The sequence below is a fragment of the Amblyomma maculatum genome, chromosome 6 (genome assembly GCF_055883805.1).
Source record: "Amblyomma maculatum isolate TAMU_Amacu chromosome 6, ASM5588380v1, whole genome shotgun sequence".
NCBI lineage: Eukaryota > Metazoa > Arthropoda > Arachnida > Ixodida > Ixodidae > Amblyomma > Amblyomma maculatum.
Window position 1 is genome coordinate 149,188,075 of NC_139349.1, and position 27,264 is coordinate 149,215,338.

The 27,264-nt window shown below is 46.2% G+C and overlaps 2 protein-coding genes across 2 annotated transcripts in view; one reads left to right on the plus strand and one right to left on the minus strand.

Moving 5' to 3' along the window:
• The window catches only part of LOC146187000 (endoplasmic reticulum aminopeptidase 1-like), a 72,801-nt gene extending 58,109 nt beyond the window's left edge, over nt 1-14,692 (minus strand). Inside the window, exon 1 of the mRNA XM_084607539.1 lies at nt 14,378-14,692. Coding sequence (XP_084463665.1) covers nt 14,378-14,417 — 40 coding nt within the window. The 5' untranslated portion in view covers nt 14,418-14,692. The remainder of the gene's footprint in view (nt 1-14,377) is intronic.
• A 119-nt stretch (nt 14,693-14,811) lies between these two features.
• LOC146187001 (uncharacterized) lies at nt 14,812-26,838 on the plus strand. Its single transcript, XM_084607540.1, has 2 exons — nt 14,812-15,259; nt 20,456-26,838. Exons 1-2 carry the CDS (start codon nt 14,837-14,839, stop codon nt 20,933-20,935), a joined length of 903 nt encoding a protein of 300 aa, XP_084463666.1. The 5' UTR covers nt 14,812-14,836; the 3' UTR covers nt 20,936-26,838.
• Nucleotides 26,839-27,264: the final 426 nt, after the last annotated feature.

Genomic DNA, 27,264 nt, shown 5'->3' on the forward strand with positions numbered 1-27,264 from the left:
GTGGTGGGCTTGCCGGACGAGCGCTTTGGATGAATGACCGGGAGTAGGACTTGAGAGAAAATCCAAAAGTGCCCTGATCCAGGGGTCATTCCGCTGTTCGGTAGCCATGTCGATAGTGGCAAGAGTAGACAAATCGTAAGCACCGACGTGGTATCACTTGGCAATGACGAGCGGGAAAAAGCATCCGCGTCCGTATGCTTCAGACCTGACCGATAAATGACATGAATGTCATACTCCTGGAGACGGAGAGCCCAGCGAGCAAGGCGACCACACGGGTCTTTCAGAGAGGCGAGCCAGCACAAAGCATGGTGATCGATCACAACATAAAACGGTCGGCCATACACATAGGGACGAAATTTCCCGATGGCCCAAATAATGGCCAAACATTCCCTTTCTGTGACTGAATAATTAGACTCTGCTTTCGTCAATGTTCGGCTGGCGTATGCCACAACATACTCGCTGAAACCAGGCTTGCGTTGGGTAAAAACGGCACCAAGCCCAATACCGCTGGCGTCAGTCTGATTTCTGTAGGCGCAGTCGGATCAAAGTGGCGTAGAATGGGAGGTGAAACCAAAAGGCGGCGTAAAGTGTTAAAGGCTTTGTCGCAGGCTGGAGTCCAGGAGGAAAGGTCGGAGCTACCGGCAAGGAGCTGGGTCAGAGGAGCGATGATAGAGGCGAAGTTCAAGATGAAGCGTCGAAAGTAGGAGCAGAGGCCGATAAAGCTCCGGAGCTGCTTCAGGGAGGTTGGCTTCGGAAACTCTGCAACTGCGCGAAGTTTGGTGGGATCAGGAAGAATGCCGTCCTTAGAGACTACGTGGCCTAGAATTGTGAGTTTTCGAGCGGCAAAGTGGCACTTCTTCAAATTCAACTGAAGCCCAGCGTCGGCGAGACACGTGAGGACATGCTTTAGGCGGAGAAGGTGAGAAGAAAAGTCGGTGGAAAAAACTATGATGTCATCCAGATAACAAAGACAGGTCTGCCACTTGAGTCCACGAAGAACAGTGTCCATCAGGCGCTCGAAAGTAGCTGGGGCATTGCAAAGGCCAAAGGGCATAACGTTGAACTCGTATAAGCCGTCCGGTGTTATAAAGGCAGTTTTTGAGCGGTCATCATCAGCCATCGGTACCTGCCAGTAGCCAGAGCGCAAATCCAATGAGGAGAAATACTCGGCTCCCTGTAAACAGTCCAAGGCGTCGTCGATTCGCGGCAGAGGATAGACATCTTTGCGTGTGATCTTTTTTAGTCTACGGTAACCGACGCAAAACCGGATGGAACCATCTTTCTTGGTGACCAAAACAACCGGAGAAGGCCATGGACTGTTAGATGACTGTATGACGCCCCGGCGAAGCATGTCGTCCAGGTTATCAGCAATGACCTGGCGCTCAGAGGCTGACACGCGATAAGGACGCTGTCGTAAAGGTGCGTTTGTACCAGTGTCGATTGTGTGCGTAACGACAGACGTGCGACCCGGAGCAGTGTGAGGAAGATCAAAGGTAGAAGTGAAGTTCTGTAGAAGAGCAGCGAGCTGATCGCGTTGTGCGGGTGGAAGATCTGCGTCAATAGCTTGCTGAAGAACATCGGGTGGTGTCGAAGCGGTCGCTATATCGCAAGAGCTGAGAACATTAACGTCTAATGAAGTAGGCATGGCAGGAAGAGTATTTACAAGCGCGGGATCAAGTTCTTCAATACGACCGAGACACTCGCCGCATAGCAGGACGGACGGGCATGAAAATGGATTTGAGACGTACATTGCACTAAGGCCATCTTCGAACTTGAGGACAGCAAATGGAAGCAGGAGGCAGTAATGCCGTGAAGCGGCGTCGGAAGATGTGAAGAAGACAGTCGAACTAATAACGCTTTCACAGGAGAGTGGAACGAGGGTAGCAGAAAATGGAGGAATGTCTGTGTCATTGGCGACAAGGAGTTTTGCAGGCCAGGTAGGGACGTCACACAAGACGGTATCACAAAGAGGTAAAAAGGAAACTTCCGCGCGGGCGCAGTCAATAACGGCATGATGAGTGGAAAGGAAATCGTAGCCCAGGATGATGTCGTGTGAGCAGCGAGACAGTACAATAAACTCGATGGTGTATAAGACGTCTTCGATGAGAACACGGGCCATGCACGCCGCTGAGGGATGAATGCGCTGTGATGAGGCGGTGCGAAGCGAAAAGTCTGAAAACGCGGTGGTCACTTTACGAAGACAACGGCAAAGAGCTTCACTCATGACGGATACGGCAGCGCCCGTGTCGACAAGCGCGAGTGTTGCGACGCCGTCGACAAACACTTGTATTACGTTAGTGGGAGAACACCGAGGACTTGAAGAGTTTGAACCAAGCGCAGTTCTTGCCCCAGGAACTGCGACTGTTAGTTTCCCTCACCAGTGCCAGTAGAACGTAGAAGTGGGGACGGGGAACGGCGACGAGGGGAAGGTGATCGGCGAGTGGTATAGATTTGATTGCCGCGAGATGCAAAGTCAGAACCGGGCGGAGTTCTCGATGAGGGCTGGTCCGTATCGTAGGAGTAGTTCCAGAGGTCAGCTCGAGATGGTGGAAGGCGTTGGCGGCAAAGGCGTGCGACATGGCCCGGCAGCCCGCAAGAGTAGCAAATTGGCCGGTTGTCGGCGGTTCGCCAAGGGTTCGTAGGGCGTTGGCGTACCCTTGGAATAGGGACATGGAATGCAGATCCAGGCAAAGGCGAAGGAAGGTTGGAAGGAGCGGCCTGGTAGGAAAGAGATGTTGATGGCATTAGCGGCCTGGCCGCAACTTGGGCGTAAGTCAGTGGTGCTGTTACTTGCGTCGGCACGGGGCTGGGCGGCAGCACGAGGCTGGGCGGGAGCATGGAGCTGGGCGGAAGAACATCAGCAATGTGATCTGGCACGGCACGCCGTATGGTAGGGGCCAAAGACGGAGCCATGTCAGGAAAAAGGCGGCCAGTATCCTGTAACTGAGGGATCAGTGATAGCTGGCGGGCGACCTCTTCTCGAACGAACGCCTTGATTTGTTGAAGCAAAGGGCTGTCCTCTGATGAAGTAGAATCGCCCAGCGCTAGTGCAGAGATGGCATCGTCTCTACCACTGGACCACAGGGTAGAAGCGCGCTTTTTACGAAGCTCGTCATAGCTCTGGCAAAGTCTGATCACGTCACTGACCGTTGCAGGACTTTTTACCCACAGCATCTGGCACGCGTCCTGAGAAATGCCCTTTAGGATGTTTTCGATCTTATCTGCTTCGGACATTAGGGGGTCGACACGTTTGCAGAGGTCAACGATGTCATCTATATAACTCGTGAACGACTCTTCGGCCTGCTGAGTGCGCTCGCGCAAGCGTTGTTCTGCTCGGAGCTTGCGAACTGTAGGGCGGCCGAACACTTCCGAAAAATTCTTCTTAAATGCAGACCAAGATGGCAGGTCTGCCTCATGGTTGCGAAACCAGAGGTTCGCCACGTCAGTCAGATAAAAGATTACATTACTTAGTTTGGTAGTATCGTCCCATCTGTTGTAGCTACTGACACGCTCGTACGTCGACAACCAATCGTCGACGTCTTGATCGGCCGTGCCACTGAAGAGGCATGGGTCACGCTGCCGTAGAGCTCCAGAACAGAGGACCGTGGTTGGGAGGGGTGGCGATGTCGAGGCAGTATCATCCGGCATGGTGGACGCAGATGGCAATTTGCAGCTTCTTAGTTCCAGGGTGGACGGAAACGTACCCAGAAGCACCTGCACCAATTGTAGGGGGTGTGTTTACTCAGTCCACGCAGAGAGATTCAGCTGTTCAGGATGAATTCGCAGCGGAGCGTCAGGCGTATCGAATCACGAAGACAATGACCAACTTCTTCGTCCTCGAGAGCGCCAGCACGCGATGCATGTCAGCGGCAATAACGATGAAGATTACCACACTACAATATATATATATATATATATATATATCCTCAAAAGGGACCAACAATCTTGCTAAGTGAAGTGGTCCCTGATCAAAGATTATGTGGTCCCAAAATGCCACATAAGTGCAGGACCTGTTGTGTTCGAATCTGCGCGAGATCCAACACAATTGTGCCAGTCACAACTTATTGTGTCAGCCATCGGCCAGGAGTCATACCATCAACTAACAAACGCCTGTGTGCCCTGTATCATAATCCCAACCAGTCAGTACAATTCACGGTATGTGCTGGTGTTAATTTCATTTCTCAGTGGGTGGGCATGGGCTTCAGGAGCATATCTCTACACATGAGAGCTGTTGGTCTGCAGAAGCTGTAGCTGACCGTGTCCAAATTAAACAATGTAAGAAAGCGTGTGTGATGACCTATAGCGAGGCAACAAGCCATGCTCATGCATTACCGTAGAATTGACTCATTGATCACTAGGTATTTTTTATCTACCAGGTATCTTCAGTCAGTAGTACCACAAAGGCATTGCTCATATGCATGGCCTGCTTCCAAGAGAAAAATGCAAGCTTATTGGGGAGCAAGAGTTGTGTCGAAAACCTGCGTAATAATAACACATGCCCTGCAACAAAAAAAATTCATCATCGGGATCTAGGCCAATGCTCAATAAAAATAATGCAAGTCAACTTGTTAACTGCACTATTTTTGCACTAACCAGGGCAGCTTTACAATAGACATAGACAACTTTTGGAATGTACAGTCTTTTTCAAAAGTATACGGCCCAAGGGTTTTGCTTCTAAGTCCTATAACTGGGCTCGTTGCGCATCTCCAGCGTTCTAAATCTCGCAGATGACAAATCTTGTCCTCACTCTTCTCTAGCTTACCTATTATATTCCTATATTGCTTCCAAGAGCCTCGTTACAGGGCTTAGAAGCGAAATCCTTGGGCCATATATTTTTGACAAAGACTACACTGCAATATTAAGTGATTTCTGCTATATCGTTGATGTCGGCTGCACTATTTTTGCACTAATCATGGCAACTTTACAATAGACATAGACAACTTTTGGAATGTACACTGCAATGGCAGTTCCACAGTCGCCATCTTGAGAATAGTTCAGATTCTGCCACCAGGCTATGCCACAATCAATGACTGAAATGACTGAGGAATTGTGTGCCCAGTGGCCCAGTCCTCTTGTCTTGCGCTGCCTGAAGGCTTCTCTTTTGTTGCTGTGAAGGTTTTCGAACTTTTTTGTGGCTCCACAGGAAAATCCAGCAAAGAAGGGAAGGGCTTTTGTCGTTTGTCGCCGTTCTGCGCAGCACGGGCTGCCTCATTCAACTCCCCTCTTCACCCCACTGCTACTTAGAACAATACACGCACCAGCAATGTGACAAGAGCCTTCCTTCTCCTGCCTAGTTTCCGCTGAGAGCTCCCAGTCGTGTATGAGGAGGTTGGACTGGTCTGCAGTAAGCTAGCTTGCCTAAACACAAAACAGGGTGTCAACATGATTGCACAGTGAAAATTTAGTACTAGAGAAAAGGAAAAGTGGATGCCAAAAAGAGAAAAGTGGTGATATCATGCAAATTATTTGTTTGTGTCTCATGCATATATTTCTGCAGGCTTTGTCGATGAACCTTAGTTGTAGTCGGCATCTGCCTTGTTTCTTTTGATCGTCTTTAACGCTGTGTAATCACGTGATCATTAGCCAGATTTAGAATACTATCCTATAGGTTAGGGGGATAGGGTAAAAGCGGAGCGCAAGTGCGCATACCCAGAGTGATTACCACACCCCACCTGTTCATCGCAGCACTCCGCGCGTGCGCATTGTTACCGTGTTATTACCCCATTCCCCTAAGCGGTAGGAGCCCCCTATTCTAATGCTCCCTATTGTTGATGCTATAGATATACCAGGACCAGAACACTCCTGGACTGGAGTGTAAACTGCAACCTCTTGTGCTCAACAAAAAAACGTTTTATAGAACGTTATTACATATATGATAATGCAGCTATAATTAGCTGAACTTCAATCAACAGTCTTCCTTGTTTGTTTTTAGTTTGTGCTTGTCCAACCTTGGAAACTAGAGCTGGTAGGTTTCAAAGTGCAGATAAGTGGATGATTGCCAGTTTCTTTTGTCCTTTTCAGAAGAATCGATATTGCGAAAGAGACATGAAATCCACCAAAAGGCTATGTTAGCTATGTGCCACGCAAGATGCAGGCATGTATTTATGTTCTCTTCGGCACTGAAGAAGCGGATTCACACTGAACTATAAAGGAAATGGTGGGGGGGGAGGGGGTTGTACAGGAAAGTTGCCAGAAGAAGGTCCGAACGAGGCCATTTTTGTAGGTACTTATGGCGTCCTCCTCCTCTCTCCCAATTGGATGCTCCACGGAGTCCTCATTTTATTTGTGCATGCGTGCGTGCCCGCGCGTGTGTTGGGGGGGGGGGTTATTTCCTACTTCGGCTGGACTAGCTTGCATGAGTTGTCGACGACGAATGAACGGAAGTGCAGCGGCAAAGTCAAAGCAAAGTTTATTCACACTTTTATAACACGTTTTCCTGTCCTGCCTAAGATGCAGAAAATAAACAAACAACAATGTATTTGGGCTGATAAATGATTCGATGCATTCTTTATCGTGTTTGCTGAGCTAAGCAGGATTTTAGTATTTCTTTTATCACTTTTTCCTTTGTTGTTAACTCGTAAAATCTTCATATCGTGCAACAAATGTATGCGGCACGTAACAACCTCTTCTCCTCATTCGATAATTTCCATAGCATCAAGTTTTATTTTTCCTTTGAGAGTTTGCATGATACAGACCCTCTAATGCACAAGACGTCAACACCTCACTTTCAGTGTAAGCTGACTCGATAATAAGAATGCAGAGAGATTCCACGTTGTCTGGATCTAACTCTAGCTGCCAAGTTAAAATTACGACAGCACTGTTCTTTCAATAGCTGATTCCGCTTAGTCTTTTCTGTGGAAGGAAAGAGACCTCTCTCTGTGTCGGTTTCCCCGTATTGAGTGTGCTAGCGGTTATTCGCTTCTCGTGCGAGGCAGCCTCATGAGAAGCGAGATACCTGCTTTTGCCAAACACAAGAATACATCATGTGTGTTACTAAAAAAAACTAAAAACGAGTAACGAAAACCTCTACTTGTACTGGACCGACAGCACGTTTCGTTCGCCGGGGTACAGTGTTGGCTGTAGCTGGCGCTCACCTCAGCTGCACGCGCGGGAGCTTTAGCTGGCGGCATTTTGTTCGAAGACGGACTTGGCACACAAACAGTATGATACACTGAACGGGAGGCTATAAATAAATCGCAAAGCAAGCAAGTGTACACTGCAATGAACCTTTTCCAAGTATCGCTACTGCGCATGCGCGCAGCCTCCTCGAACGCCATTTCCGCCGGGATGCCACTCGAAAATAGGGGGAGGACTTCCCTGCCCATCCTTTTCCAGAAAACGATGTCCCTCACTTCATCAACGCCACGAACTGCTGCACAATAATTGCTTGCAGTGCAAGCATCTTCAAGGCCTTCCGAATGCATGCACTGTAATTTCCCCGCCTCCCCAGGTTCGCCAGCTTCCTGTTGTCATTGTCATGGTTTAACAGGGGAGGAGGGTGGGGTAGTGTATCAAATGTATGATCACAGATGACTCACACATCTCCGCACAGGCGAGACGAGACTAGCCCTACACTCAACTACTGTTTGGAAGATAAGCTCGCCCCACTACTATACTTAGGTCTCACAAGGTGTTTGCAGCACTGCAAAAGGCAGAGGCATCCTGGTCCAATCAGGATCACGCACACTACAATAGGCGATTGTGCTCCTATGGGCATGTCGCCCCCCAAATTGGCCGGGGTGACAGTAGGAGCACAATTCTCTATTATAGTGCGTAGGGGCGAGAGGCACTAAGAAGCGCAATTGCAAGGTCTTGTCTGCCTTTTGCAGTGCTGCAGATATCTTGTGAGAGGAAGTATAGGAAGGAATTTCTGCACAAATTCTTGGCAACCTGTCCCGTCAATAGTACTTCACCTGACGCCCACAAGAAGGGTGCGCTATTCGAAAAAGGTCCATTCGCGGAGGTCGTGAGACTCAATTCATCACGGAGGGGGAGAACCGAATAATACCCCAGCAATTATCCGGATGCCCCCCTCAGTGGCAAATCTAATCCATCGCACAACGTTCCACTGTGCCCCGACTCAACTCGAACGCGTTTATATGCTTTCTACAGCGGGGTTGAGCCGAGTCAACCCACTCCTGCCCCGGAGTTCGACTCGACCACTCGACCCGACCCGCCAGTGTTTACGTCCCTCACTCAATGAAAAGAAAAGAGCAGAGTGAAAACATAGAAATATTGTACCCTCTCGTAAATACCCCTCGATTCAGGGTGTTTCTAGTGCCACCCTAGTAATATTTCTGAACTGACATTCTTAGTGCACATACATTTTGTAGATGGCGCTACCTACTACATTTATCGACGAAGAAATAAAGAGTGTTAAGCAACAGGTGAAAAACACAGAAGGTAAAAATTAGAAAAATTTGATGGAAAAGAAACAGAGTGTGGAATTATACCGAAAGTGGAAAAGGCAGATCAGGAAGGAAGCTTTCTTTGATAACTCAAGAGGCAGTGCCCTACTTTTTGAAGCTAGATCAGGGTGCCTTAGAACACGCAGCTACAAAAAGAAATTTAACAATGGAGATGACGCATGTGCTGAATGTGGAAACTCCAGTGAAACAATTGACCATATTATACTTGAATGTAATGGTATCCATCCGGAAGTTGATGCAGGCGCAATCACTGTTCCTGAAGCTCTGGGATGTAGAGATACCAGCGGCCGGGTGAATAAACTGGCGGTGAAAGCTAGCAAAAAACGACTGGAAGATTGGTGGCATAAAAGCAGAAAAGTGACATAATGCTAGTAATGTAGAAACAAAAATTTGATAAACAGAATGATGGCATAATTAACCAATCTAAAACAATAATTAAGATATAGGAAAAAAATGAGAATGATAGCTACTGCTACCACCCCGTTTCAAAAGGGGTGCTCCTATATTCCATTCCATCCATTCCATCCATTCCATCCATTCATCCATCGTACATGGCTCTGCTATTCCACTATTACTTGTTTTTTATACACTTTGTAGTTGATAATTGTTGCCAGTTGAATAAAGAAACGAAAGCCCGAAACTTTAAGTTATATTCGCCAGAAGAAAATAAGCCATGAAGCATTTCAATCTTGCTTAAAATATTTCACGGAGAGCTTGTGCACTTCTAGCGAACCACGAAAAAATTAACTGAAATCGCCCTGACTGTGCACATTCCTCGAGAGTCGTAGAGCAAAACCGATGCTTATCCTCTGACAGCAAAGTGTAAAGTTTTTCCACCCGAAACCTCAGCATCGCTAAAAGCTTGTTACTTGAACAGTTTAGCATTTTCTTTTAGCCATTTTATAAAAAACGCTAACTTTGATCACAAACTTTTTCACTAAATGGAGCAGATAGATGACATTTTCAGGAAAAAGCAAACCCTGCACGACCTCCAACTGTGCAATAAATCTCCGCAGCACGATGTATATCTTGAAAGTTATTGTGTAAATAGTTTCCTGTTTCTTACACTTTTCAAAGGTGTGTGGCTAATAAACAGCTATACACACTAATAAAAATGCTTAACTTTGTTCACTAGCATCTAATCATAACATCTCAAACGGTTTTTCTTTAGGTGCAAAAGGATCTGCACAATTTTGCCTTTCCTGAGACAAGTAGGGCTGAAAAGCCGTTTCTTGCCTTTGTGTTTTCCTTTACAGCTTAAAAATCTTTGCAGCTATTTATAAACTAAATGTGCCATTCGAAAGCAGAGAAAATAATCTTTACGAAGATATTAAAACCACATTAATAAACTAAACTAGTGAGACGTAGTAGATGTACGAATATCACCAAAAATGTCGTCTCTTCTCCGCTGGAGTGGGACCGCCATCTTAAATTATTTTTGCTATCGATGTAGTTTGCACCATTTTTGCACTAATTATGACAACTTTACAATAAACATAGACCACTTTTAGAATGTACACTGCAATATTAAGTGATTTCTGCTATATTGTTGATGTAGTTTGCACTATTTTTGCACTAATCATGGCATGGCAACTTTACAATAGACATAGACAACTTCTGGAATGCACACTGCAATATTAAGAGATTTCTGCTATCGTTGATGTAGTTTGCACTATTTTTTCACTATGGCAACTTTACAGCAAACATAGACAACTTTTGGAATGCGATTTCTGCTATCATTGATGTGCTTTGCCCTATTTTTGCACTAATCATGGCAACTTTACAACAGACATAGACAACTTTTGGAATGTGATTTCTGCTACCATTGATGTAGTTGCACAATTTTTGCACTATTCATGGCAACTTTACAATAGACATAGACAACTTTTGGAATGTACACTGCAATATTAAGTGATTTGTGCTATCGTTGATGTAGTTTACACTATTTTTGCACTTATCACGGCTACTTTACAACAGACATAGACAACTTTTGGAATGAGATTTCTGCTATCATTGATGCGTTTGCACTATTTTTGCACTAATCATGGCAACTTTACAATAGACATAAACAACTTTTGGAATGTACACTGCAATATTGATTTCTGCTATTGTTGATGTAGTTTACACTATTTTTGCACTTATCACGGCTACTTTACAATAGACATAGACAACTTTTGGAATGAGATTTCTGCTATCATTGATGCGTTTGCACTATTTTTGCACTAATCATGGCAACTTTACAATAGACATAAACAACTTTTGGAATGTACACTGCAATATTGATTTCTGCTATCGTTGATGTAGTTTGCAGTGTTTTTGCACTAATCATAGGAACTTTACAGTAGACATGGGCTACTTTTAGAATGTAAGCTGCAATATTAAGCGATTTCTGCTGTTGTTGCTGTAGTTTGCACTATTTTTGCACTGATTATGGCAACTTACAACAGACAAACAACTTTTGGAATGTACACTGTAAAATTAAGCGATTTCTGCTATTGTTGACATAGTTTGTGTCAGCTTCTTCCTTTAGTGTGACCCTTCGCCTGACAATCCACATTCTGCAGCATACAAAAGATATCGGCAAGATTAAATCTAATAAATCTCCTATTTGGAGATTTAACAGAACTTTCGTCTAAAGTTAGCAACCTTTCCAGGAAATCTAAATCTTCAGAACGAATGTACTTCCCAGTTCCTGTATTATTCTCAGTGCTTACCCAGGGGTGGAAGCAGGCTTGAGCATCTTGGAGCAGCTCAGGGAGCAGTCATAACGGCATTTTGGAGTAGCTTTGGAGCAATCAAACAAGAGTTTTGAAGCATGTGTCTACACTGAAACGCCTTTGATAATTTCAGTTTTCTATTCTTGACATATAAAATCCCTTTTTTTATCCCCATTTATGCAACGTTGAGTGCTTTTGCAGACTATTTACGCATCTCTGACATGACAAATGTCCAAAACATGTAATGATGTTTAAAACAGCACAGGCTGACCTAAGCGACAATTCAGAACAGACTTGCAGCAAACGGAATGCTTGCTTATGTACTTCCTAACCGAACACCAAGTTTGATCTAAAGCTTTTGCTATTTCGACTTGATACATTCAAAAGTGGAGCCTAACACTGTGATGCGCTCAAGCAGCGCTACTAGTATGGCCATTTGCATCAATGGGCATATTTCCGCTACCTTTTGCATATTCTTTGATCCTACGCCTGTGCTGATAAATTACCGAGCACTGGCCTGCACTGCCTTCAGGGAGGATATGGTACTAAAGGGTAGCCTTTTCCTCCTTCAGCTTCTTTATTTAACTGCCTCCTGCCAGTAGCTCCTCATGTTTTTGCTTAAGCAGTGCTGGAGTTTAAGTTTTAACAAGTTTGCGATAGGCCCTGTGTGGCCTTCCAGCATCCTTGGAAATTTTTGTAGTGATTGGCACCTTTAGCACCCTGCAACACTTCAAGTATGCTTTTGTCTGACATAGGCCTGACACACTCATCATTGACAAAGACGCTCAATGGTGAAGTACCTGCTTGTTCTTAAAGCAAGAGCATTAGAAGAACTTTTGTACTTTTTACCATCTAACAAGTTTCCTAATAGTTCCTGCCATGCTAACGTGGTAGTCAGTGCTACCTCTTTCACTTGCTGCTCTCACTTTCCTCTCCACCCCGGTGATTTAAAAGCCTGGGAGGATGTGCTATGTCACATGCAAAGCGCTTTTTGTTTTTCACAATTGCCTCAAATCGCTTATGGGTCATATTAAATTTACTCGCAAAAAATTTTAAATTGTGCTTTACACTTCCGTAGCTTGCGAAAATTTTGTTATATTGAGCCGCGTGCAAGAGATGTTATACCTCAACCACCGGCACACTGCTTTCATTCCTATGTTAGCTAAATTTGATAGTAAAAAATTGCAGCAATAAGGAGCAGTTTTGGAGCAATATCATGCCTTGGAGCAGGACGGAGCAGGGAGAGGAGTTTGGAGCAATTGGAGCAGCGCCTTAACCCCTGCTTGCCTAACTTCTTTCACATTACTGCCATTCAGAACAGCATGATTGATGAAAGCATAACAGCACTCCATTTTTTCCACTTTTACGACAAATCCAAATCTTGACACCACAATTAACACTTTTGCATTGATAACAACTCAAATGCAGCAAGTGTATAGCCAATAATTTGTTGTCACTGATTAAACAAAGTTTTGCCAAGAGATACCCTGTTCATAAAAGTTGGCTGGAAGCCACTTTTTTGAAAGGGACCAAACATTGACCAATATATATAGTGCTCATATATCTAATACAAGCTGCTTCAGTCTGTACAGAGTGAGCACTGTAATATCTAAAAAATTAGAATTTATAATTCTAATCTGGCACTGAAAGTTCCATAAAACAAACTGAACTGCTGTCTTGAGATAAAAAATTACTATCAATGCAGCTTCCCACACAACCTTGCTAAAATATTATCGACTTCCTTAAGTGCCCAGCATTCTTGTTTGCAAAAAAATTTTCATGCTTAAAATCCAGTGCTTGGTTCCTTAAATGCTCAAGATATGATGCAGTGGTTGCACAGCAACACAAGTGATGATTCCACTTGTCCTATTAACAATACCAGCCATTTCTTCATTTTTGTACTACGGGTAGAACAAATGTCAGCTAGACACACATTCAAGCACGATTAATATGTTATATTTCTAGCATGTAAAAACAAAGAATGCATCATATATATCGACTTCATTGCAAACTGTCACAGAGCTTGGCTGATGAATCCCATTCTATTGTTAAAGGGACTGACAACTGAGTTTTGAGAACTCAAGTATATCGTTTCCGTGATGGAAATAAGCTTTGCATCGTAAGTGCTGAATTCAACAGCGGTTTCATTAGAAGCCCCACATTTTTAAAAGTTTTTTTTTTTTTTTTTTTTTTTTTTTTTTTTTTTTTTTTTTTTTTTAGTCAATGGATGTGGCTGTTTTTCTGTGTCCCATTGCTGAAAACCAAGACAAGCATTGTTAAATAATGCAATATCACCTAAGTAGTGGGAAACCAAAACCTAATACAAACCAGATACAGTAACCCGAGTTTTGTAAATTAGAGCACACCATTCACAACTGTGAAGAGCTGCTAAATGGCACACTGATGAACGCCCTGTTGACAACAGTTTCAGTGGACTGCAATTACAACTGCGATCACGAGATGGAAAATACGTACTGCTGCCGTGCTAAGGGAAAGGAATTGCACACGGAATTAATTGATCACGCTAAAAGAAAACAGTGTCAACTATCACGCCTTTAATTGACCACTGCATGGCAATTGCACTATGCAATATTTGATTATCTCTGCATTAGTAGAACACCGGAAATCTCGAAAACATTGAGATAATGTGCGCTGATAAATTAATTAATCGCTAGAGCAGATTTTCATTTCAGTGTGAATAAACTTTTGGCACATAGAGGTATGCACAACAGGTTTCTTTTCTTTTTTTTTTTTCCTCAGGTAGGCAGTGCACAGAATGCATAGTGTGCAATTTTCGTTTAGTGCGAAACCGGGGTGGTGTGGTAAGACGCCCGACTACTGTGCCGGAGTTCCCGGGTTTGAACCCGACCACGGCGGGTGCGTTTCGATGGACGAGAAACGAACTGGCGTCCCTGTTCTGTGCGATGTCAGTAGACGTTAAAGATCCCCAGGTGGTCGAAATTACTCCGAAGCCCTCCACTACGGCTCCCCTATCTCTCTTTCCACTTTCACTCCCACCTTCCTATCTTCCTTTACGGTGCGGGTCAGGTGTCCACAGAGCAAGTGAGACAGATACTGCGCCTTTCCCTTCCTGCGAACCAAATATTATTATTATTCAAAACAGTTTAGGACTTATTTTTGTACTGATTATTAGCTTCCCGTCGTCCTCTGTTCGGGCATGAATGCAGTGCAAGTGCACAATGAGTCCAACAGCAAGGAGACGACCCTCACCGGTGAGGAATGCGACGTAGTCGACGTCTCCCTCCTTCATCGTCGCCCGCGCTCCCCGCGCTTACTGATGCGGATGGAGGAAGATGTCGCGCGCGCAACAGCTCACGCGCTCGTCCCACACGAGTGCGCGCGCAGCGAACGTTCCACAACTTGTAACCTCTGCAGTCCTCAGGGCGGACGGGGATAACAGTACAGTACTAATGAATATGTTCCTAATCTAATCTGACCTGCGAGCGCAAAGCTACCCTTCTCTTCTTCCAGCTGATGATGGGAAAGACGATGGGACCGGCATCGGGATCGGTCGATCACGTGGTTTTTAAATTATTCGAACGAGGATAAAATAAACTTAAGCATTTAAAATATATGTTACTTTTTTTAAATCGTATAATAGGGTGCCACATTCCTGTTTGTTAAAATCAAATCTAATAATACAATGATACATTTCGTGACGTCAGTAACATGGCGTCGGGCAATGCAGGATGCGATCAGCTGTTGGGATTGGGAACGAAAAATGAGTGGAAAGACGATGAGAATTACATATTGGTGGACATATGCGCCAACCTTGTCAACAAGAAGTTCAGCAGAGATCTGGACAGCGTAATCCAGCGGGCGAAAGACGCAGGCGTCAAGAAGATGATAGTGTTGGGCACGTCGGCGCACACGACCAAAGAGGCCCTGCGTCTGACGCGGATGCACCCGGGCACCGTGTACTGCACCGCGGGCATCCACCCACATGACGCCAAGTCATGGGACGAGGACACACTGGACGTTCTGCGCACCGTCGCTTCCAATCCCGAGTGCGTCGGCATCGGCGAGTGTGGTCTCGACTTCAGCAAGAACTTCTCCACCCCGGAGTGCCAGGTCGAGGTGCTGGAGAAACAGGTACCACTACGCTGTTGTTGATTTAGTTCTTGCGCTCGGTGTCCACTCACAGGTGCTCCACGCTTGTAGTACGCAGTTTCCTGAATAGTTCCGTCCAGTGTGCCGCACCGTCTAGAGTTTAATAATAAAATAGTTAGTTCGTGGAGGTCACGCCTGCGGGGTCCATGCACGCAAATCCACTGACGTCGTTGCAGCATGTTGCCCTGCAAAGTCACCAACTTTGTTGCCCTCTCTTCCAGCATTCCGCCTGTCGCACACCAAGGTCGTAACGCAAATGCTGTATACTTCGTCTCACAAGATGTTAGCAGCACTGCGAAAGGCAGGGGCACCCCGGTCCAATCAGGATCACGCGCACTTAGGCAGTTGTGCTCCTACGCGCCTCTCACCCCCAAATTGGCGGTGGTGACAGTAGGAGCACAATTCTCTATTATAGTGCTCAGGGGTGAGAGGCACTTAGGAGCACAATTGCAAGGGCTCCTCTGCCCTTCGCAGTGCTTCAGATATCTTGCGCGAACAGACCATCGCCAGTTTTTCTAGGAAAAACGCGCGCGGTTGGGAGAGGAAAGGGAAAAACGTTTCCCCTTGGCCGGCGCTTGCGAATTCCAGCCTTTTCAATCTGGTAGCCCAGTGGATGCTAGGATCAAAGGACCGTTGTAATTCGAGCAGCGACAGCAGCGGCAGCTGTTAGTCTTAGACCATAGGGACCACCACCCACACAGTCCCCTCCCTTACTTTTATCTCAGTCAGTACGTCGGTCGATATAAAGTGCATCAAAATAGGTTTACAACGCCTTTCCCTTTTCCATGATTTCCTGCTACAGAAAAGTATTGCAACATGCTCAATCCAGGGAAAGCTGCTAACACGTCAGGACTCCACACTGCATGCCACCAATGGTGATAGAGGCGAGGCGGCTTCACCATCAAGGCCCCACAGTGTGCACCGCTCAAGCTATAACAAGGTGTCATAAGAAAGTGGCAGCCAAGATTGAATGCCACGAAGGTATTGCACAAGTCATTCTAGGACCATCCATTTCTTTGTACTTGCTCTGTGCGTGATTATCTGATGTTCTGCAATGATCTCGTAGCATTACTATTTTCTGCTCTGCGAGAGGATTTCCAAGCATCAGGACTTTCGAGTTGTGCACAACTGTAGATGAATTCCCAATTACTTATGTGTTGTTGTTACCCTGACATTAATTTTGTTCTCTGAAATTGCTGAGCGTGTTAAAAGTTAATTTGGACACTCAGATTTGTGCATGCCTATGCTTGGTTTTTAGCTGCACAGCGTCGTAGTTCTGAACTCAGTAGTCACACTTTTACTCCGCCGAAGTGGCGCATTGGTTAGGGCGCTTGACTACTGTGCCCAAGGATGCGGGATCAAATCCCAGCCTCGCTGGCCGCTCTTTGATGGAGGCGAAAAGCTAGGCACCCATGTACTGTGGGATATCAGTGCACGCTAAAGAACCCCAGGTCGTCGAAATTACCGGCGTCCTTCACTACAGCGTCTCTCATAGCCTCAGTCACTTTGGACGTTAAACCCCAAAACTAAACCAGTACACAAACCTTTTTCATTGCAACACCTGAAGAGAATGTTAAACCTCCGACTGGATTCAGCAGTGATGCGAAATTCACCGAATGCATACGCGTGTGCCTTGATAACACTTTCTGCCACTGTCTCGTTTACTGGTACCCGTTCACAACAGTGCTGTGCTGGAGCAGACAGAGGAGGAGGAAGGAAAGATGGAAGAAAAGGACGGCTGAGTCGTGGTTCATCTTGGGTAGAATGACAAAACAGTGCTGACACATGGGAAGGGAAAGAAAACAGGTGCATGTGCTAACTAGCAGGGAAATGGTTTATTACGAAATAAAGGGCTCCAGTGACTGATACATTATCCTGCCAACGATGGCTCTAACCCCACTGGAACTGGCTTTTGTTAACCCTTTCACTGCTGCTCCAGAGATTATTTGGGAGACCACACGCACAGATCCCCTGCTTCTACCAAGTATACTCGTGTTGTTTTTTTTAACTCACTCCCTGCTGCTCCTGATACTGCTCGTCTAAAAAGATAATGTGGGCATGTCGCATCACCTATAGAGAGGCCACATAAACACTTAACACTTGTAGGGTAAGTTTTAGACAACAGATACAGTGGATGTTTTTGTGCCACATAAACACTTAGAACTTGTAGGGTAAGTTTTAAACAACAAATGGAGTGGTCGTTTCGATGTCCACATCAAAATCAGTGCAATGCAGCGCATCTGAGCAGCATGGCCATGGCGGGGTAGTTTGCAATGTGCGTCCCCACTGTGACGAGCAAAGAGATTCAGGGCCTGCTGATGAATTTTGACTCAAATGGAAGTGACAATGATAAAGCAGCCCAACTAAATGGCTTATCGAGCAAAGACAGCTCGGAAGAGCTTCTGCCGCCTAAGAACCCAAGCAAGAAATCTGAAACCTAATGAGTGGACTAAGAATGTTTAAGAATATTTACATGTCGTCCAGACCATTGTAGTGCATTACTAGCATGAGAGTTGCATGTAACTAGCATGCAAATAAAAGAAAGAAAACCGGCAAGGAATGAAGGGCAGTCAGAAAAAAATTTCTGCAGTGAAACGGTCAATCAGCTGAAGTTTGTGATAGCTCGCAGTTGATGTCCCAGTCATGATTGTGCTTGAACTGACTTCTCCCTCATTGTGCTTCTGCTTGCCCTGCTTCTTTATACTGCTGCCCTGTATTTCGCTACAAATAATTTGGTTGTTAGCCAGCGTACATGTCTGTTTTCTCTCCCATCCTGTCTGTCAGCGCTGTTTTGTCCAGGAGGAAGAAACTTTAGGGGCAGCACTAAATCCCCATGGAAGAAAAGATGTGCTTGCTCTGCTGAGGCCCATTGCTCATCGACCAAGTCTGAGAGAAGCCAAGAACTCTAGGAGAAAAGGGAATTGCCCACTGCAGTGGTTCAGTGGCTAGGCCGCTCGACTAATGTGCCGGAAGATGCGGGATCGAATTGTGGGGGCTCTATCGAAAAGCATGGCGCCCGTGTGCTGTGCGTTTTCAGTGCACATCAAAGAACCCCAGGTGGCCGAACTTTCCGGAGCTCTCCACTGCGGTGCCTCTCATAACCTGAGTCACTTTGGGACTTTTAAACTACATAAACCAAACCAGAAACCAGAGCATTACATTTGGGTGAGGAGAGTGTTAGGGCGAATTTTACAGAAGATATGTGATTGTTCCAGTTTGAATGATGGGTGCGGTTGAGGGAAGATGTGGTAGAGGAAGTGTGAGCTGGGCCAACAGTTGGGCAGTGGAGCTTGGTCACTAGCATCATAATGTGGACAAAGGACTGTGCACATACAAAATAAGGTGAACAGGTAGGGCGGTACTTTCTGCCCTTTGTATTGAGATCTGTTCAGTAATGAGATGTTACCAAGAGAAAAGTTATCATTATCAGGCCTGCTACTTCATGCTGGAAAAACTGAAGAGGGGGACTATGTGGGTTTTAGCGTGAGGGAAAAATCAATAACTACAAATACACACCTAATCACAGTCACAAGTTGAGACTCGTTTTGAGTAAAAGAGAAAAGAGCGCACCACATTGCCTATAGTGCTTTCAAAGTCTCCACTGAAGTGTGCCGTGTGCAAAGGGCTTCAAGAGTAGCCTTCCCTCAAAACTTACCTATGAAGCTTCTATCACCAGTCTTTCTTGTGCATCTATCAGGCATACCACAATTACATGGTCCACAGCATTCTCAGTAGTGTGACGAAAAGAGCAGTTTGAGGGGTCAGCACTTGCCACCATTTGAAAGTGATGCCCAGTTCTGGCCTATATAGGAGGCTTGCTGAATGCTGTGTGGAGTGGTCACAGTTTCCAATCACTCGCTCCCTGTCCCTGTTTAGAGTGCACTGCAAGGAATCACTGTCACAGCTCTACCTGTTGTGTACTTCCCGCTGAGTGCACCTCATGACACATAATTATTTTGGTCCCAAGTCACTGACTGAGTGACTATTGCACCTTTGGTGATGTTTGGAAATAGGCTCGGTAAGCACCAGTGGCTTGCAGCAGATGTGTATTGCCACTCATTAAGGTATTGGAACTGCAAAGTATCAAAGCCAAGCCACATAGATGTGCAGTGATGACAGAAGCCAACATGTAGGTGCTGCTGAATTCTGTGACTTCTTCAATATACCTCTAAAGTTATTTTTTTCCGGCCTGTGCCCATTTAGGCATTTCGCTACCTGACTGGACCTTAGGGGCAGGGAGATAAAGGCTTTTGCCAGCTGTACTGGAGGCTCCTTGTCACTCTGGGCCAGTGTTTCAAATTTGCATCGTTATCGAATTGTCGCTATCTCATGTGACCTCGAGTCATCTGATTGGTTGAAACGCCAGAACTGGGTGTTGCCACTGCTGAACCGGAAGAGGAGTCAACATCATTTTTTAGCGTTTCGACCAATCAGGTGACTCGAGGTCAGGGAGATAGCGACACTCACGATAATGACGCAAACTCTGAATACGGGCCCTGGTACCTCTTGCTAAGGTCATTGTATTCGTGTTTGGTGCGAGGATGAGCGCACATCTTGTCTTTGAATCTTTTCTGTCGCATCTCTGATTTATTTGCCTGTGCAGTGGTGGTAGTTCAACTGGCACTAGTGAACAGGCCCATTCATTTCCATTCTTCCTTCAGTCACAACAAGCCCTTTACCATATTTCATGTGCAGGCATTACTTTGTGCAAGAGCAGTCCTTGTGGTTGCACCTGGACTAAACAGTATGAACCAAAAGAAAGGACAAGGAGGCACCACCGATGAGCACTGACCTGCAACTGAATTGTTAGTAGAGAACACATATATATGCAAATTTTTCTTGATTGAGAATGCCCCAGAGATTATGCTTTCTCATTATTGCTTTTCACCAATGCAACTGTTGGGGCCTTTGCTATTCACGATGCAGCAAGAAGTCTCCTCCTGAGTGGAGTGGGCTAGTAGTGACATCATAAGTTACATGAGGGCGTCTTCATCTTTGTTCGATGTATAATGCCAACACCACCGCCGCACATGCCACAAGTGAGTCCCCGGCAGCTTCACCTTAAAAGTTGGTTGCTAGCCAGTCCTCGCCTCTGTCGCTTCCTTGTTCTTTTTCTTGGTGTGCCAACCATGGACATTTATTGAGTGTCCCTGTGCTCCATGATGCTCTTGTTTTCAGATCGCCTTAGCGTATGAGCTGCAGAAGCCGCTGGTGCTGCGAGAGCGTGCCGCCTTCGACACCATGGCGGAGGTGCTGTCGCGTCATGCGGGACGGCTGCCGGCACATGTAGTCCTTCATTGCTTTGCGGGCAGCGCCGAGCAGGCGGCCGCGTACGTGGAGCGTGGCTGCTACCTGGGTGTGGGTGGCCATCTGTGGAAGGAGCCAGAGGTGCTACGGGGTCTGCCAGCCGACCGGCTGCTGCTCGAGAGCGACAGTCCCTTCCTGTGGCCCAATGCACGCGCACTGCCAGCTGCCCTGCGCTCTGCGCTGCTGCCCAGTGCCGTGCGGCTCCTTGAGCGCTACTGCTCCTTCCAGCGCAATGAGCCATGCTGCCTGCCTGCTGTGCTGCAGCTAACGGCAGCCGTGCTACCGCTGGGCGCCCAGGAGCTGGCGCTGCGCACCACCTACACAGCGCTCAGCATTTTTGGCCTGGACTGAGCTGCATGAAATCGTCTTGCAACATCTGTGATGCTTTGTGTGTGTCAAGTGCCCAAGCCAAGTGCCTTAGCCTCATGCTGAGGGAAATGTCGTTCCTGGCCTTTCTGTGCTGTGTTTCACGCTTACCGTGCAGTGCTGTTAAAGTATACAAGTACTGCGCTTGCAAGAGCATATCACTCAATTGCATTCGTTGGGTTTGGACGAAAACGCGGAACGACATGCCAGACATCAGAAGTCGCAGTCAAGGCAGTCAGTCACCAAACCCTCAGGTTATGTTTCCAGTGGCAGCGAACCTACACTTTTTTTGCCTATAGAGTGTTGCATAGCAAGAGTGAAATGGAGTACAAGTTTTCCTATGCTACTGTGAGAATACCGCATAATGCTCTGTATTGAGATTCTCAAGTGCTCCCACTGAATGAGTGTTGAGGCGGATTGGGAGCTCAGCATGCTCTCGTCAATTGTGGCTGCTAAGCAAAAGATCGCGAAGCACCTACTGTGCCTTATTTTTGTCGCAAGACCCAACTTTTATAAACGTTAAATGCTTGTCTCAAAGGTCTGTTCAGAAAATACTTTCTATTTCTACCTTTTCTATTTGCATTTCTCACAAAATTGGCATCCTAGTCTTAAATGGACACTGGAGAGAATAATGAACCTGACCTGTATCAATAGAGTAATAGCTCCTTATCACAAAAACACAACTTTTACTGAAGACAAAGCTCTTATAAGGTAGAAAAAAGTGAGAACAGAAGCACAGGTATCACCGCCACAGCCCATTCTCCCAAGTAAAAATACCATGATGCGCAAGGAGTCTTACAGGCCAACTAATACAAACTACAATTTCATGTCTGAATTGTTAAGTTACTGTTGTTTTCAAACTGCATGTTTGCTTTTATCTCGCAAAGAAAACTAAAAATGGCAGGCCAAATTCGTGATACCCGAGGCAGCTAGTTTCATTTCGGTACGTTTCAGTTTTGACACTTCACAATCATGGCTGTGCACTTTGCATGCCCCTGTGGTTTCTTTTTTGGTGTTCCTCAATTTACAGTTAAGCACGGGGCAGCAAAGGAACTTGTTGAAGTTTATGCCTGGGCAAGCACTTCCCCAATGAAAAATCTGGCAAGAAATGTATGCAGAAGTGTGTGCATTGCCTTATTGGGCAGAATAAAACTTGCACCAATTAGGAATTGAACCTAAGCTCTTCAGAGCTCTACCTGAGTGCCTTAACAATTTTTCCATGCTCCTGCAAAGATGTTTCGCATTGTTATCATTGTAGCATGATGCATTTTTTTTTTTTTTTTGCATATTTTTCTCTGGTGTGAAAATTGCCATTGCTGTTAAATGATTGCATCCTAAACGTGCTGAATATTATGGCTGGTTGTTAGATGGTGGCATCGATGTACCGGATATATAATAAGCATTGGAGCTTGGTGATGTATTTCAGAATATTTTAATATCTCAATGCTCACTGTTCTGTTGTCGTCTCGGAACGCATGCACAGAGCTTCTGGTGCATCAGTTTTTGTCATGACATGTACTTCAACTTCACGTGTGCCCAGCAAAGCAGTAACGCTGACAACTTTTGAGTAAGCCACTTAAATGGTAAACACCAAGGAAGCATTGAAAAAAGGGCAGCTTGGTTGGTTAATATTAAAAGATATACAGTCGATGCCGGATATATCGAACTCGAAGGGGATCGCGAAATAGTTCGATATATCGATAATTTGATATACAGAAATTGGCTTGTGACGGCACTTACGATGCGAAAAAGCGATACCGTATTTGTCGCCTAATCAACCCACCCGCATAATGAAACCACCCTCCACGTTTGCACCAGAGAATTTAAAAAAAAAAAAAGCATTAAGGCCAGCTCGCTTACATGGAAGCGATTGAGCGATCTCAGCGACGAGCGGCAGCGACAGAGCGAAAAATTTCAAACTTGTTGGAACTGGGTCCCTCTTGCTGCTCGAGCCACTGCGGCAGCTCAAAACAAGGTTTCCGCGTCGCCGCGGCAGAAATCGCGAGCGTTTTCGCTTACATGTCGATGGCACGCGCCACTCCGTTTCGGTCGTCTCATCCACAGCTCATTTCTTGGCAGCGTGCCAAGATGCTGCGCAGCGATAACATCGCGGTGTGTTTATCTTTTGATAGCTCCTGCGGTGGCGGGGAGCGAACTTGGCAGAGTGATGATGCAGGAGTAGTTATGGCTTGATTGCACAAGCCTGGTTCGATTTATCTCGCCGTGCTTGGGACTGGCGTAGTCCACTGCCACAAAATCATTGGAAAGCGTGATAGCTGCAAATGCTGTTTGAAGCGAAAAATGCTAAATGCCGGTGTCATGATCGCAGCTGACCGCGTGCTTTCGTCGAATCTTAAGTGCAAGAATAAACGACTCCCGCAAAAAAAAAAAACTGCCGCTTCTTAACGTCCGCAGCCGCCATATCTTACGCTACGCCGCGCGTACAGCACGACGATAAAAATGAACGACTAGCAAAAAAAAAAACTTCTGCCGCTTCTTAACGTCCGCAGGTGCCATAGCCACGCCAGCCGCCTCGTGCAGATGGTTCGCAACACAGGCTGGAGAAAGCGTCCGACGTTCTGTCTGAAAACTGGGTGAGCTGGCTTGGCGCATGCGTAGCTCGTGCTATTGCGAACGAAGGCCGGGAGAGAGGAAGGAGATAGCTCGGCAAAATAATGGGCACACCCTTGCGCTTTGCTCTATTGCGTTTTTCCCTTCTCGTTCCCATCGGTTCTCTGATTCATTCACGCACATGGCTTGCAAACGTCACGTGCTGGCGCGCGGGAAACGATAACGGCAGATGCGCGCACCTTTAGGGAATGGGCGCGGGCGACGCTGCCTAGACCAGCCAACTGCCGCCCTCGGGCTCCTGGGGTTTCTGGAGGACTCCCGTCTCCGCCCCGCCTCTAAACACCGCGGGTGTGTACTTCCGGCGTCACCGCGACATCTCATCCCCCTACCTGCCCATCCCTCCCTCCTCCCACACTATTTTTCACTTCTCCCCACTTACTCCTCCCCTGCACAGCCCCGTTGCGGTGGTCCCTAAGTTCTACTAGGAGACATAGGCTGTGCCCTCCAATTCTTCACATTTCTTAAATTCCCCCACCCCCATTCAGGAACCTGAAGTTCACTCGGCAAACGGCCGAGGGTGATGCGATCGTCTTTGGAGAAGGCACACTTTCCAGGGCATGGTGCGGAGTTCAATATATCGAACGACCAGGGAAATTGAGTTCGATATATGACGCGGCTTTCCTATACTTTTACATGGGATATTCAAGGGGATATTCTGTGAGTTCAATATAACCAAAATTCGATATATCCGGGTTCGACTGTACAACAGCAAAGGAAATGAAGAAATTGCACAGAACAGGCTCTGTGTTATTTTCTGTCACAATGCATGGTTTGCCCCTTGCTACTATACAAAAACATCTGTATGTAGCAATCTTTTCTCATTAGTTGTGACGGTTGCTTGACGATGTCAGTTGCTGCAGCCACAGATTCGTTTGCTGTTTACACTGCCACCTCTTTAGTACTGGACTTCCTTGATATCCTGCTAGCCGAGCTGCCTCGGCTATAAAAAGCATTGCACACATTGCGGGTGCCTAGGTCGCTGAAATGTGGGCCGACATTTCATGCGAGAACTTCATTGTCGAGGTCAAGCTCAGGAACGGGACCTATGGCTGACGCAAAAAAACGACGAATCCGGCCAGAGGTTGGTTTAATTTCAGCTCTCCAATCACAGAGTTCACACTTAAGGGGCATCATTTTTCCCATTTATGCAATAAGAAAACAGCTTGAATCACTGGTGGGAAAAAAAACCTTAAAACAGAAATCTCAACTATAAATGCATATTTTGCTTCCAGACAAGTGGCAATGAAGTCACAAAATGCGTACTATTGGATTTTGCTGACATTGAAATTCTGGTAGAGCTCTCCTTTTAAAGGGGCACTGAAATGGTGTCCATTGAGGATAAGGAAATCCAAAATGCAGGCAGATATGGAATAGCCTATCAACCTTCCATAATTTCCGATACGTGGCATCAGGGATATTGTTGGTTAAAAATGGCCTCTGCATCCTCTTAACTCTTACGTTGTGCAAGGCAAGAAATATAAATCAAAGACTGGTCCCACACTATGGTCACAAAAGTGTCACCCTGCCAATCCGGCTCAGTTCTCCATAGTATTGCGAAAGCAATACTACTCTAGGTTTCGAGCCTTCAGCGTAGCGCGGCCGGTAGTCACGTCTTACCCACGGGGCGCTGTGACGTCACACCCCACGTGACACTAGGGTGAGAGTTGGGCTACCAATTCAAGCGGTCGGCAGGAGCTGCCAACTTGGGTCTCTCGTTTCACATGGGACGGTTATGTCGGAATCAGCCTGCTAGGACCCTGGCATTCACGTTACCCTTATAGGCCACTAAGGCACGTTCATAGGGCTTGGTTAAAGCGGGGCTTTATATATGGGCTGAGGAAGAATAAGAAGAACGCTTGGTCATCTCCCAGTCCTCCCCGCGGGGGAGGGTCCGCCGGGCAGAGAGTTAAGGTGTGAAGGGCGTTAGCGTGTGATTCGGGACAGAGGGGGCATGCGAGTGTAGGATAGAGGGGATGATAGTAAGAAAGAGATTGAGGGGATGTTAAGGTGTGCGTTGTCTCCAAAGAGTGGCACGTCTATTATCTAGGGATGAGTGAGGCGGAGGGTATAGCCGCCGAGTAGCTCTATAGGCTTCGGTCAGCTCGCTGAAAGTGTGCATGCGCTCCCTCGTGAATCCCAGGTCGGAGGCTTCCTGTGCCCGGTGTATGGTGCCTCGGGCTAAAAAGTTGGCAGCCTCCTTTCCGGGGTTCCCGGAGTGCACCGGCACCCAAATCAGCTTCACTTGCGGGACGGATTTTGCGCAGCAGACGATCTTAGAATGTCAAAGGCTAGACTATCCCTATTGGAAAACGCAGTGCCACTGGGAGACACTGGGCCAGTGCCACACCTGATTATCGGACCAGTGTGGCACTGCATACTGGCACACTGGCCTACACTGGCATGCTGGACTATGGACTACACTGGCATGCTGGACTACACTGGCATGCTGACCTACACTGGCGCACTGGGTGACACTGTGCTGGCACACTGGCAGTAGCTAGCCAGCATACAGACCACACGTGATACTAGCATGCAGGACAGAATACACCCTGCACAGAAGCGGGTGATGCCCTGTTCCCATTGACTGTAACGTAGAGCTTCGCATGATATATGCAATTTTATTTTCACACATTTCCTTCTGACGGCCCACACGACTGACTTCTGCAAACATATCATCAATGGCCTTTCGGTCCGAGATCCTTTTGGCAGTCGACGTCACTTGGGTTTTCAGTGACCACCTTTTGTATTAGATCTAAAAAAAAAGAGAAGATATGCATAAGTAACGGAAGAAAAATGGTGTTTAAGGTCATGGTTCAGAATTACACTGTTGATCTGCCACTAATTTTAACATTCATTTCAGAGGGGTGCAATAGAAGAAATAGGATTTGTAGCAATTTTTGGAGCAGCAAAATCCATATTTGAAGCAGCTCACAGGAGAAAAAAAAACCTGCGCTTTGCAGAATGAATTTAAATTTTGAAGCCATTAACCAGAGAAGAAACCTTACCTTCGGGGCAAACAAACAAAAAATATGTGAATATCGGACCGTATGGATGTGATCCAAAGGAAATCTAGCAAGGGCCACCTATTACAGGCGCTTGGCATATTTCGTTCTGGAATCTGGCGTGCACCTCTTTCTGTAAGCATTTTGTATCGCAAGGCGTGGCATCAAACAAAAAAAGAATGTTAGCCATACAACCAAGGTTAATTTTTCAAAAAAAAAAAAAGATACAAAAAGCTAAAGAATGTGCTTTTTTTGCATCTAGCGCGGTTTGACAATCTCATTCAGAGATTCTTGCTTGCAAGACTCTTAAAACAATATTTTACTGTCTGCAAAATTCATAGCTTGTGTCGCGCGACGACAGCTCCAGTCGAGATTCAAAGCCATCAGCCTGCTATCAGCCTGTGCTTAAATGCGAGCGCAGTGCCAAAAACAAAAATCTTCATTCAAAAGCAAAAAAAAGAAAAAAGCAACCCAAAGGCGAAAGGGCAAATGCCAAAAGCAGATAGGAAAGCAAGTCGTATATATTCGTATAAGCAAGGCTATATATTTTGTGCACAGAGCAATTTAGATGTTCCGGCATACATAAATGTTAATTCTGACAGTCTTGGGCTACATTGTGGTGTTATGGAATTCAAAATTTGGCTGCTGCGCATTTCCCGACATGCCGATGCCTCTCCCCTC

Bases quoted from the DNA above. Each gene is read 5' to 3' on its own strand.
- LOC146187001 (XM_084607540.1), top strand. From the start codon at position 14,837: ATGGCGTCGGGCAATGCAGGATGCGATCAGCTGTTGGGATTGGGAACG. The intron at 15,260-20,455 runs GTACCACTACGC...TCTTGTTTTCAG, and splicing joins TCGAGGTGCTGGAGAAACAG to ATCGCCTTAGCGTATGAGCT.